This window comes from Ascaphus truei, chromosome 8 (assembly GCF_040206685.1).
Source record: "Ascaphus truei isolate aAscTru1 chromosome 8, aAscTru1.hap1, whole genome shotgun sequence".
NCBI classification, from domain to species: Eukaryota; Metazoa; Chordata; class Amphibia; order Anura; family Ascaphidae; genus Ascaphus; species Ascaphus truei.
The window spans coordinates 17,973,771-17,986,636 of NC_134490.1; the positions used below are offsets into that span (position 1 = coordinate 17,973,771).

The 12,866-nt window shown below is 43.9% G+C and overlaps 1 protein-coding gene across 2 annotated transcripts in view; it reads right to left on the minus strand.

Annotated features, from left to right (window-relative positions):
- Window positions 1–12,866, minus strand: part of NDST2 (N-deacetylase and N-sulfotransferase 2) — a 105,618-nt gene that overhangs the window by 39,932 nt on the left and 52,820 nt on the right. For both annotated transcript variants that reach the window (XM_075610647.1, XM_075610648.1), the window contains one exon: window positions 10,140–11,506. In XM_075610647.1, coding sequence (XP_075466762.1) covers window positions 10,140–11,132 — 993 coding nt within the window. In that variant the 5' untranslated portion in view covers window positions 11,133–11,506. The remainder of the gene's footprint in view (window positions 1–10,139; window positions 11,507–12,866) is intronic.

Sequence of the window (12,866 nt, forward strand, 5' to 3'; positions counted from 1 at the left end):
ATATGCAAAAAAAAATGGGGCAATCAGCATAAACTGCTGCTTTAAGTGTCAAAATATAAAACACAGTTTGGATCACACATTTCCAGCCGGGTGAAATCCAAAGATGATAACAACTAGGTGCAAAAGCTAGAGACAGTCTCAGTGGGCAGCGAGGAAGCGTGAAACACCGAGCACAGCAGAGGGCCTGGAGACAGAGGATACATTGAGCTGGCTGACAACCTGTTATACAGACACCCCGCTGACAGCCTGAGATACTCCCACCGCTTCCTTCAATCCCTCTCCCCAGACAGTGCAGGGAAAAGCCTCTCACCCTCGGCTGATGGCTCGTTTATAGAACACGGATATGGATGCCTCCTGCGGAGGATCTATCCCCGGCTTTGTAGCAGCGCTCTGACACCGGCAGAGAAAAAGGAATGTCCTTGAGATGACATGAAAGGAGCAGCCGGCTGGGGAGCAGAAACTTCACGCCTGGAGAAAATTAAAATCCTTCTTATGTGGAAATCCTTGGGTTTCTGAAATCAAATCCATTTAGTAGTGCGCTGGCTTATCGTGTTTATTGCTACACCATATTTATACTTCTATTCCTGGGATGTATTCTTTAGAGATAGCCACCTCCCACTATCCCAGTGTTTTTTTTTTTTTTTAATGTGTATTTTTTTTAACCTTTATTTGGTTAAGGAACCCTATAATTATATTATGAAATTCTGAGGAACCCCAACCCTCTCTAATAGCGCGTCTGAGATCAGATGCATTGTAAAGAACCCCAACCCTCTCTAATAGCGTGTCTGAGATCAGATGCATTGTAAGGAACCCCAACCCTCTCTAATAGCGCGTCGGAGATCAGATGCACTGTAAGGAACCCCAACCCTCACTAAGGCCTCGGCCATGTTCCTTGCTTGCTGAAGCGCGCTCCCGCTCAGCACTGAGCCCCTACAGCCGCAATTAGAGCGGCTTTAGTAGGGGCTCACCTGCGTTTCCGCAAGTGTGCGGAAGCGCAGGTCTTAGGGGAATTTAAAATTCCCCCGCTTGCCGGCGCGACAGGCCGGTCACGTGAGCGGTTCGCCCAATGAGGTTCGCCTCAGCACGCCAGCAGGGAGCATGGCCGAGGCCTAAGAGCGTGTCTGAGATCAGATGCATTGTAAATTCTTCTGGTTTTGGTACAATTTCCAAATGACTTGAAAATTATTGGGATGCCCGCAGAACTCCTAGAATCCCGTGTTTAAAAACACTAACCCCTCGTTTTCTGGCAGGAGGGGTATGCGACGCACTCCAACGCAATATCGTCAAACAGCACTCTTTTTAGGAAGCCTCAGGCATCTTCTCCAGCTCTGAATGTACCCTATTCTAAAGCAAAACTTCCAAGGCCTACAATATTGCTACTTCAACAACGATGTGAATCTCGCAAAAGCAGAAAATCAATTAGCAGACCAGCCACATTAAAATGTCACAGCACTTAAAAATGCGCAGTTCAACTACGCTCAATAAAAAATGCCCTTTCGTTCTTTTTTTTTTTTTTTTTTTAAATCCTAGTCACACACTTTGTGTAATTATCCAACAGCTTTGCATTTAAGGAGAATTATGGCTGTCAAATAATTTTATTGTGGGGTCTCAAAGATGCTGCTATTGGGATGTTACATAGGAGATGAGGTTGGAAAAAGACATGTCTATCAAATTTAACCTATGCTAAACTTAGATGACAGACACTTATCCTATATTTGTATTTACAGTATTTTGACCCAGAGGAAGGCAAACAACAAAAAAAAAAACCTAGTGAAACATCATCCAACGCTGTCTCATAAGGGAAAAAAATAATTCCTTCCTGGCTCCAAATAATGGCAATCAGATTTCTCCTGGGATCAACATCTTTGATTTTCTAATTACTGCTTTACCACTCGGCAATGATACAATCACTGTAGCACTTTCTTTATTTAGGTAGACGTCCCAGATCTATAAAACTCACAGATAAAGAGGGCCTTGCAGATGGAGAGGTTTCAAAAGCTCAGTACATTCTTCTAGCAACAGCACTGAATTGCCACATTTACATTAATAAAATCAAAAACCAGGTCACATAGGGTTCTGGCAGAATATATATCAAAATATTCTAAATGAGACGCCCTTCAAATCCCAGGTCTCAGTTGAGAAGATAGGATGTGTGAAAATAATACATTAATGCAGCAATACGACTGTCCAAGTTTTTAAATTTCTTTTATTTGTATACGTAAAGCATGTGACTAAGTATAATTCTACGTTCTTATTTAAGCTGGCAATCATTTGGTGCTCCTGTTATAAATCTGTCAAAATCCTGATTGTGTGCCTAACTAAATGGCCGCCTTTCCGTTTCAATCAATCCTTCAGTCAATGTAAATTCAGCAGCTACAATGTATTCTTATATTACTATGGTTATATTAACTATTGTTAAAGGTTACAGTTCAAACTGCTGGGAATATTGGCAACAAATGATCAAACAGCAGTGTGTTACAAACATCTTGCACTGCTGGGGAGGGGAGCTAAACCCTGCTATAGAAATATAGGAGGCTCTGTATATTAAAAGTCATTAAAAAATGGCATTACGAGTTGAATTTAAGAAGAGTTACTATTATCCAACTCTGCAGAACAATTAATAAATAAATACCATTTCACGTATTTTGCTGCTTCAATACAGGACTCGGCCACTGCAAGGGTTAATGATCAGTCCCAAATGGCCATGGTGTCCTACTCTGGCACTTCCAAACGATGCATTTTAGGTCAACCTTGATCATCGCCTTGACGTCATTTTTATATACCACTGGTATAAAGCGATCAAGCCATACACTTCTACGGCGATAAAGACGCACCGGGGTGTGTATGGTAACGGCGCACGATGCCACGTACATAAAGGGATCCAAATCTGCGCACATACCCGAGGAAACGATCAAGGGAGCACCTGAAACATTACAAGCACAGACCTGGCCGATCCATGCACGGAATTGTACCTCGCGGTAAGTGAATGTGGGGAGCGGTTTTCCGCGTGGCTTTAGAGACGAAAGTCGGATTTCTTCTTCCATTTCACAGCCATACACCTCCCTCATAGCAGGCATACTGCAGCAACGGCTGCAAACTTCATCTTCAGACGCATCCCTTACCCAGCGCTAGATATAAAGCGGTCTTTATTTGTAGTCTGCTTTTATTGTTAATCCCCTCGCCCTAACCTTTACAGCTGACTAACTTAACAAGCGAGAGCATTTGATCCTGTTATATCCCTCTCCATGATGGGGGACGAGGGGTGATATGGTAGAATGATCAAACCAGTTACACCTCAAAAAAAAAATCTAACGTTTGCATTATTTAATTGCTCTTTAGTAAGTTTACAATTAACAACGTTAGTAAGGTGTACGACTGTGTTCTGATCTCATCTCTGATGGCTATTGCCAGCAATGCTGAATAAAGCCAAGGATTCCTCATCTCTGACAAGCCTTTGTCAGAGTGTTTACTTAGTAGGGACTATTGGTATATATCGTTTCACTATTGTTAGATTGATTTTTTTAATTACTGTCACACTCACATTCCGTAATATATGTTTTAAGTAAATACTTATTAAAAGTTAGATGTTATACTGTTAGTAGTGTGCATTTAAGTGAATTCCCTTCTGAGCGCTCTGTCTATAGTGCACTCATCATTTCACCGATTTGTATAAATAAGGCTGTGTGATTATGTCCCGTGGTGTAAACTATTTAATCTTCATTTGTCATAAAGTGACCGCCGGCAAACCTTGCCCGGCTCCACCGCTCAGGATTTGCGCACTTCTACATAATTAATTGCAGCATTTCTTGTTTCTTTTATACACATACCAGCCAGATCTAAACATTGATCGCTGAAACTATTTCCGCCCACCCACATCACTGCAGTCCAAATATCCAAGATGGGTATTTTAAGCCCCAAACCCTGATGTAAACATGCTCAATGTATGTTGTGAGATTTTACTATAGTGAAGCTATTCATCATGCATAACCTACAATTAAAGATTTTACCACGTGTGTGGGCAACTCCAGTCCTCAAGGGCCACCAACAGGTCAGGTTTTCAGGATATCCCTGCTTCAGCACAGGTGGCTCAATCAGAGCCAGCCTTCGACTTGATCCTTGACCTTTTAGGACTAAAGTTGGCCACCCCTGGTCAAAGACTGAGCCACCTGTGCTGAAGCAGGGATATCCTGAAAACCTGACCTCTTGGTGGCCCTTGGGGACTGAAGTTGCCCACACCCCTGCCTGATTACAACATGCAGTCACTCACCAGTTTAAACATTCACATTCGGTTACCCCAAGGACAACCTGCTATATTTCTGACACCAATGTCTTTATTGTGTGTGTAACCAAATTTGTTCTATCTTGAGCATTACGAAAACGGGGCAGTCCCCATGCAGCAGATAAAAACAAATTATCAGTATACCCGGCTTGCATTCAAGGATTCGATCCACCTTCAATAAACAGCCCAAGTTATTTGTATCCTGAGAAAACTGTACCTTTTACTGTTCTCTGGGTATGCTGAAAAAGACATTCCTATTACCAGTGTAACCAATGGTGGCATCATAATTACTGTATGTATATCTTTATTTATATAGCGTCATCCATGTACATAGCGCGTCACAGCAGTAATACACGTGACATAATAATATAACACATAATGGGAATAAGTGCTTTAGACATAACAAGTAACACTAGCAAAAGGAGTCCCTGCCCCCAAGAGCTTACAATCTAAGTGTACAAAGTACAAAACAAAAACAATGTACTTGTACATCTGAAGATTAACAGTCTAAGGGCCTCATGCAGAGAGCAGCGCTATTTGAAATCTCGCCATTTTCCGGAGAAAATCGCGCTAAAAACAGCTGAAAATGGCGAGCTAGGGAAAACGCGCCACTTTTTTTTTCTATTTCAAAATCTCGCTGCGCGGCTGGCGAGAAACTACATCTTGCCAGTCTGAAAAGTATCCGAATTCAGAAAGGCGCGCTCACCATCTAGCGGCTGTTTTTGGCGCGATTTTCGTCAATTTTCTCCGCCAACTAAAGTTGGAAAGAAGGGGGTAGGATGGTCCGTGGTTCACAGCAACTTCAGCAGCCAACGCATGGATGTCTAAAAAAACTTTATTGATCGCTAGCAGCAAACATCAGGCAACCACTCTAACATGTTTCGTCCAGGCTATGGACTTTTTCAAAGAGTGCTGATAGTGTATGGAAAGAAGCAGGAGGTCGCCGGCTATAGGGGAAAAAAAAAATGCGCGATTTTTTTTTCCCCTTTCAGCTGCGCGCATCTCCTCATTTACAATTCTCCACATGCAGTAATGCTAAAAATAGCGGATTTCGCCCATTTCTGCATATGGAGAATAAAACTCTCCATTAAACCTACTTTTTATTCCCCTCTCCAATTTTAAAAAGCGCTGCTATCTGCATAGGCCCCTTAGGGAGAAAAAAAAAAGACATTAAACTCTATAAAACATGTTTACCAGGAAAATGATAAAAGCCTAAAAATATATCGTTCAAAATACATATACAGCTGCATTTAAGGCAGCGATGCCCCCAGACGCCCATGTTAGTATCTTCTCCTCTGAGCATGTCCTGCTCTTTAATAAAAACATGTTTTTTAGTGTTAAGAAAATCACGATTTCCTTAATCTCTAGCTTCTAAGGTAACCGTGGTAACCTTTAGCTCAGACTGGGCTCTGGGGGAGCGCTGCATTTTAATCACGCGAACACTTATTATTTCAAACGCTCATCTCTCCAGGCATGAGCATCAGATTTAAAAAAGAAATAAAAACGGCGTTGAAAAGGGCAAGGAAATTCCGTACATAAAAATAATATGGCGATCAGTGTGGAGTGCTGCTACAACCTACCAAACATGCTGCAAACCTCAGGTCTCAGGGGTGACTGCCCCTTTGAACTCCGACAAGAACAAGAACGCTCAGTATGGCATGTAAACAAAAGCCAGGCGACTTATTTTTAGGGATGGGGGAACGATTTCTGCAGTGGTTCCCAGGTAGTAGAGAACAAGGCAGACTCAAAGCATTGACAAATTCACAGCAGCAGCTATTCTAAAGACTCACACTTTATTTTGACTGCTTTACAACAAAAAACAACTACTGGATGGAGTTCCCAATGACATATGTCACCCAGGTGGAAAAGGTGCTGAGACAGCACGCTAAATCCCAGTGTATTTTCCACTGAATAACTGGGCAGATTGTTGCTTTATGGCAATAAATTGATTAGATTGTGTAAGGAAAAAAAAAAAAAAAAAAAAAAAAAAACTTACTGCACACCCGAATTGAGGGGTATTCACAGACAAACTCAATGTTAAGGTGTTTACATTAAATATCCACAGATGCTGCACTCAAAGACTGCAAGACCTTACAATGGGATAATGCCAAATAAAGAGATTAACATAATAGGATTGCAGGCACGTGATTTTGTTTTTAGAGATGTTTACATTTTCCATGATAGGAGGTGAGTAATTAGGCAGCTATTCGGTATTAGCTGAACTGGTAAATTGCCGTAAGCGTGCATCCACAGACAGCCACTTTCAATTCATCAGGATAATATGACATTTAAGTCTAACATAGCAAAATATATTATAGTGCAATAAAGGGAACGTTTTTTTAACCAAGTAACATCTTATTTAATGGGCCAGCCCCTCAGGCAGAATGAAATATGGATATTGGCATGTTTAAAGCAGCAAAACATTTGACATCTTATGGGGTTTTTTTTGTTTTTTTTTTAATAAATCCGTTCTGTAGTGTCATGATAATGTCATGAGATATTGGGTATTTTTAATCCCTCTGGTGCTTAAGGGGTTAACGAGCTACACTTTTAACAAGCATACCAAATGCTGAGTCTGAAACAGGTCAGAACCGTTTCTTTGAAATGCTCTGAATTTCAAAGGGATTTACTTGAGGAGGGGTGTCCATGTGTATGGCCCACTCAAGGTGTCAATTGAATTAATCAAGGTCTACAGACAGGGTTGGGGGAGAACAGCTTCAAGGTATGTTGTAGATGGGGTGGGCTCATGAAGGTGCCCTAAGAGAGAATTGTACTTAAGTCTGGGCCAGGTTGTAAAACAGCAGATCTGACCAGGGGCATGCTAGGAAAGCATGGCAGACCTCATCTTCTGAACCAGTGCCTCTCTGGGAAAAATCCATAGCATGTGGTAATGTACTGTATAGGATTTTCTGTTTTACCCCTTTTATTTTAAGAAGCTGTTCTGCCTTATATTGTAATTGTATGTTTATTTTGTAATACCTTTTCTGTAATTCAAGCACTGTATTTTTATATATTAAAACATTTAATAAGTAATGCTTTGGGCTCTGAATGAACTTTGTACACGCTGGAGAGAATAACTTGCTAAATTCGGGCACATGTTACTACAACTGATTGTGTGTTAGAGTGCATAGTTCTTCTTATAATAAACAGGGATCTGAGGCCCTGACAGATATTTTAGTCTAAGATCTTTTATCATATCTGCATAACCTCAGGTGGTGGCAGTGGATAGTTATGATGTGCAATTGAGTAGGGGTTAATACTCATTCGCTGGTTCCTTGCAGAGGAAAAAGGGGGGTTGGCTAGAGTAGCCATGTGTAATAACCCTGGTTGCATATCTAAAGTCACGTGCTCACTTGTGTGCTGTTCGTGGCGGTGGTATATTGGGACGGCTTGAGGAGAGATGCAACTCATTTGAGGGACCCCGGAGTGGGTCAAGAGTGGGTGCGCTTGCGAGCGTCGGTATTAACCCTTGTCCCGTATGCACGTCGCGTGCTAGCAGGGGGTCGTACGTGACATGTAGTATTAAATAATACTTAATGTCTTTTAAAATTATTATTAAACTCTTGGTGCCATTTTTAATGTGTTTTGAACAAACAATCCAAGACGGCAAATTTTTGTTTTAAAAAAAAAATTCATATATCATTGAAGCAGGGGTTACCGGAGCTGAACCCCATTAACTTCAGCTCTGGGGACTCCCTGCTTCCGGATATACTTACCTCCGAAATAGGTGCCGGCAGCTACTCCGATTGAACAAGCAGGGCTTTAAAGTTTAAAGCTCCCGCGTCACATGGGCCAATAGGAAGCCGCACCGATGATGTCACGGCTTCCTGGCCCGCAGGACATGAAAACTTACAACAGTGGACATACTGCGAGCCCTGGGAGCCACGGAGAGCTGCTACCGGCACCTAATTCGCAGGTATCTCCAGAAACAGGGGGTCAACGGAGCTGAAATTAATGGGGTTTCGCTCTGGAGACCCCCTGCTTCAATGCTGTCTAAAACTTTTTTTTTTTAACAAATTGACCAAACGATCCGCCAGCTTGGATTGCGTCTTTAAAGCATCCTTTGATTTCTATAGCAGGTTTTAGCCCACCTCCCAAAGTAGTGCAAGATCTTTGCAACACTTTCCTGCATGTGATAATTTGTTGCCAATGTTCCCACCAGTTTGAGCTGTGTAAACTGTAACATTAGATAATGTTAACTTAGTAATATCTGGATACATTGTAGCTGCTGCGTTACATTGACTGAAGCAGCCATTATATTAGTCATCCAATCAAGAGTTTGACAGATTTATAAACAGGAGCACCAAACGATTGCCAGGTAAGAACGTAGAATGATACATTGTCACAGGCTTTACATACAAAAATAAGAAAAAAGGTGGAATGTAATATTGCTGCATTTGGTTAAATGAAAAAATACTTTGACTAGTCCGATCAAATTTTTTACATTTGGTATTTTTAATTACTAGTTATAGGGATTTTTTTTTTTAATGTAACATTCCGATGGTAAAAAAAAGCTGTTACAGTCTTTATCAAGTGTCTCTTGATGGTAAGACACCTCAAAGCCGCAGGTATATTGGTTGTTTTGCTTTATTTAGCAAAACAACCAACCCCCTCCCCCCCCACCCCCTTGACTCCAGCGGAACTGGCCCATGTGCTGCTCTGGGGACTTCCTGGTTCACAAGATATTTACCAGTTGACCCAGTTACTGAGTTTAAATGCATCACGTGGGGGAACAAAAGCGCAGCTAAGCAGAGGCACATCAGGAAGCCAAGTCATTGGTTGTGGCTCCTATTGAACCGCCATTTAAATCCTCCCAGGAAACCAAGCAGCAATACCAATGCCTCTACAGGTAAGTATCTCCGGAATAAGGAAAAAGGGGAAATCCCGGAGCAGAAGACATTGCGGTTCTGCCCGGGACCACTTGGTACCCAACCTAAAAAAAAAAAGGGGGTGTGGGGTGTGTGTGGAGGCAGGAGGGGGTTTAGTAAGGGGAGTGAAAGCAGGAGGGGGGCTTAGTAAGGGGGGGGGGGTGTGGAGGCAGGAAGAGGTTTAGTAAGGGGGTGAAAGCAGGAGGGGGGCTTAGTAAGGGGGGGTGGAGGCAGGAGGGGGTTTAGTAAGGGGGGTGAAAGCAGGAGGGGGGCTTAGTAATGGGGGGAGGCGATTGCTGATTTAATTCTATGTCCCCGAAGAAAAGCAACACACTAATTCTTCACAAGATACAAATAAGACAGATATACAAACAAAAACAGAAAGGCCAACGCAACATACACAGATAATTCCAGTGCTATCAATCTTTCTAAGGAAGCCCATTACACTGACAAGTTGTTTACAGAGAAAGAATATTTCAAATGACATCTTGGTTTCATTTCACGTTATTTAAGGTTGTAGAGATCCTGCATGTTTACACAAGTAGCACGTTCTGGCTCCAACGACTGTGTTCCTACTGCAATGAAGAGGTCTGCAATACACTGCCGTTACCCCACAGCAGGGGCGGCCAACCCCACGACCAACAGCGCATGTTTTCAGGATACCCCTGCTTCAGCACAAATCGGCTCAATCAGTGGCTCAGTCAAAGACTGAGCCACCTGTGCTGAAGCAGAGATATCCTGAAAACATGAGCTGTTGGTGGCCCTTGAGGACTGGAGTTGGCCACCCATGATCTAAAAAGGGTTAAGCGTGTGACGGCTTCGCTCCATATGATCTTGCCCCAACTCCTAACCCCATAACACACAGCAACAAGTGAAATTAACCCCTTTTATGCCAGAGAGGCTTTCAATAAACTGCAGAGCAGGTCCCTATGGCATCAGAGGGATTAATGCTCAAAGCCCAACCACAGCAATTATATCATTAGCTATCTTACCTCGACATCAGACACCTTCATGCGTGTGCCCTCCTTGCCGACAAAGATGTCATCTATATCAACCAAGATGTAGCGGTCAAGAGTGAGGCAGAGGCGCTTGCCCGTCAGGTAGGCAATAGCGTCCACAAAGATGAGTTTGTGCAGCCAGAAATTGAGATTGTTGCCAAAGAGTACCCTTTGGATGCCATCATGAAGGCCCAAATCCTGAACCACTGTGGCATGAAGTGCCTTGTGTGTGGCCAGGTGAGGAATGGACTCTGCCGACTTGGTGCTCGCCAACAGTACAGGTTCGTACGTGCTGTGGTTAGACTGGAACACTGTCCAGTCATCCCCAGGGAGAGGCCCCTGCTCGACTTCATTGGCTCTGGTGACATAAAGGAGAGGGGCACCAGGGTTGATGTGGTAGTCCCGCAACCCCAGGTTGGAATGTAAAAACAGAGGAAAGCCTTTTAGCTGCGCGCTCAGCAAGCTGTTCTCGTTGGCTTTGAAGAAACCAATGATGCCTACCCCATACTCCACACAGTATTTGTCCAGCAGTTCCCTGTTCCAAGCATCTAAATTCACATACTTCAGGATGTTCTCGTAAATGATCAAAGCGTAGCGGCCCCGATCTTTGTCCGTCAAGGTTGGCATGTCCCCCTTTCCGGGGGCGATCTCTGTCCTGTACTTAAACCGGCCGGATTCCAAGATGGCCACAATCTCCTGCCCGAGTTGAGAGTAAATGCTCTCCACGAAAACGAGCACCACCGGGTCAGTTCGAGAGGTGTCCACAGACTTTGCCATGCGCCAACTGGCTTGGGGCTGCACCACGACCCTCTGTTGGCTGCTGCAGTCGCTAAAGGGTAGTGGTGGGGGCTCCTTGATTTTAGGGCTGCTGGTCACATAGTAAGCCAAGAAACACATGGAGGCCAAGCTGAAAGCAATGAGCAGCAGGATCAGGCGGTGAAGTTCCAGCTGTCGCATGTGACGCACTAGTTTCCATAGCTGAATCATGGTGAGGCCAACCACCTCACCTCCTTCCGACACTTACCCAAACTGCTTGATCACGGTCCTTTGGCCACACAAGGCCAAGTTGTGTAATCCCTTATGGACACGGCAGCTGAAGCAGAGAGCAAGGCAGAGAAAGCAGACCGCGAAGAGGCGAGATTCCCTCCAGCCTGCCATTTATGTCAGGTTACCATGGCCTCCAATTCCCATTGCTTGTCTGTACTCCAATCTGGGCTCTTTAATATTTGGCCTCCACAAGATTTAACACCAATTGCCTCTTACATTTCTCCTTCCTCTGGTGCAGCCAGGCAGGACTTTTAAAGCATGACCCCCATCCCAACGTGAATCCAGGGATGTAATCTCCGCTGTCAGCCGATGTCCTGGAAATGGGCAAAACAAAAGCAAAAAGTCAGAACACATTGAAGAGCAGAAACACTAAGTAACATGAAGTAAGGAACACACACGTTTCATTCATGTGCTAGCCATTTCCATGGAATAATCCCCATCAAAAACCATTTCCCTAAATGAAACAACACATTTCTATCTTGCATTGCCTAGTACAGAGGCTTGCTCCTTACACAAGAGAAAACGAATAAGAATTATTATCTCATGGCTAAGCTATTCATCCAACTTCTTAAACATTCCTTTTCTGTAACATCAGCATGTTACTATATAAAGTGTTTAAGGGATCTGTAGTGTTGCTTAACAAAATAAGCTGTGGGATACATGCAAACCCTACGGAAAAAAATCACCTCGGAAGTTAGTGTACCGCAAGCAATACATTGGTAAACCTATTTACTTGGAGGTGCTAAGCTGTAAGGCAGGGGTGTTCAACTTCAGTCCTCAAGACCCCCCCTTACCCCCTCCCAACAGGTCAGGTTTTCAAGGTACCCCAGCTTCAGCACAGGTGACAACTAATTGAGGCACCTGTGCCGAAGCAAGGAAAACCTGACCCGTTGGGGAGGCTTGAGGACTGGAGTTGAGCACCCCTGCTTTAAGGTACCTTATTGCTCACTAATCTAATGGGTGGCATGGTGCTGAAGTAACAATTTATTATCCCTTACAGCTTCGTCTGATCCAAAGGGCAAACTAGAATACAAGATGCAGTTTCAATCTGTGCACTAATTAATTAATGTTAACGGTAAGTAGCCTACACTTTAAGCACAGATTACTTAGAATACGTACAGATGTAGCGGCCGGTTCTCTCCCGCTAGCCGCAACCTCTTCCGGGCTGCGAGATTCCAGCTGCCAGACTTAATGGCCCATCGGATTAACACAGCGGGGGTCCCTCCATTTTAATTGGACTCGCGCTGTGTGAATCCTACTGGGCTTCACCTGTCTGTAAGAGACGCGCAGTCAGAGATAGACTGAATCAGTCACTCTACCTGCGCGCCTCGAACAGGCGATCACGGCGCTTTCATTTTAATAATACAGTATTGTAGCAGGGGGTCTCCGCAGCTGATCCACATTAATTTCAGGTTCGGGACCCTCTGCTTCCCGAGTTACAGGCCCCGTTATGGGGTGCCGGTATTCCTCTGGTTTGTTTAAATCCCCCGATCACGTGGGCTGTGACACGGAGAATTTAAACATGGCTGCCGGGGATACCGGCACCCCATAACGGGCCCTGTAACTCGGGAAGCAGAGGGTCCCCGGACCAGAAATCAATGTGGTTCAGCGCCGGAGACCCCCTGCTACAATACTATATTATTAAACTACAATAAAAGCCCTGCAATCGCCTGT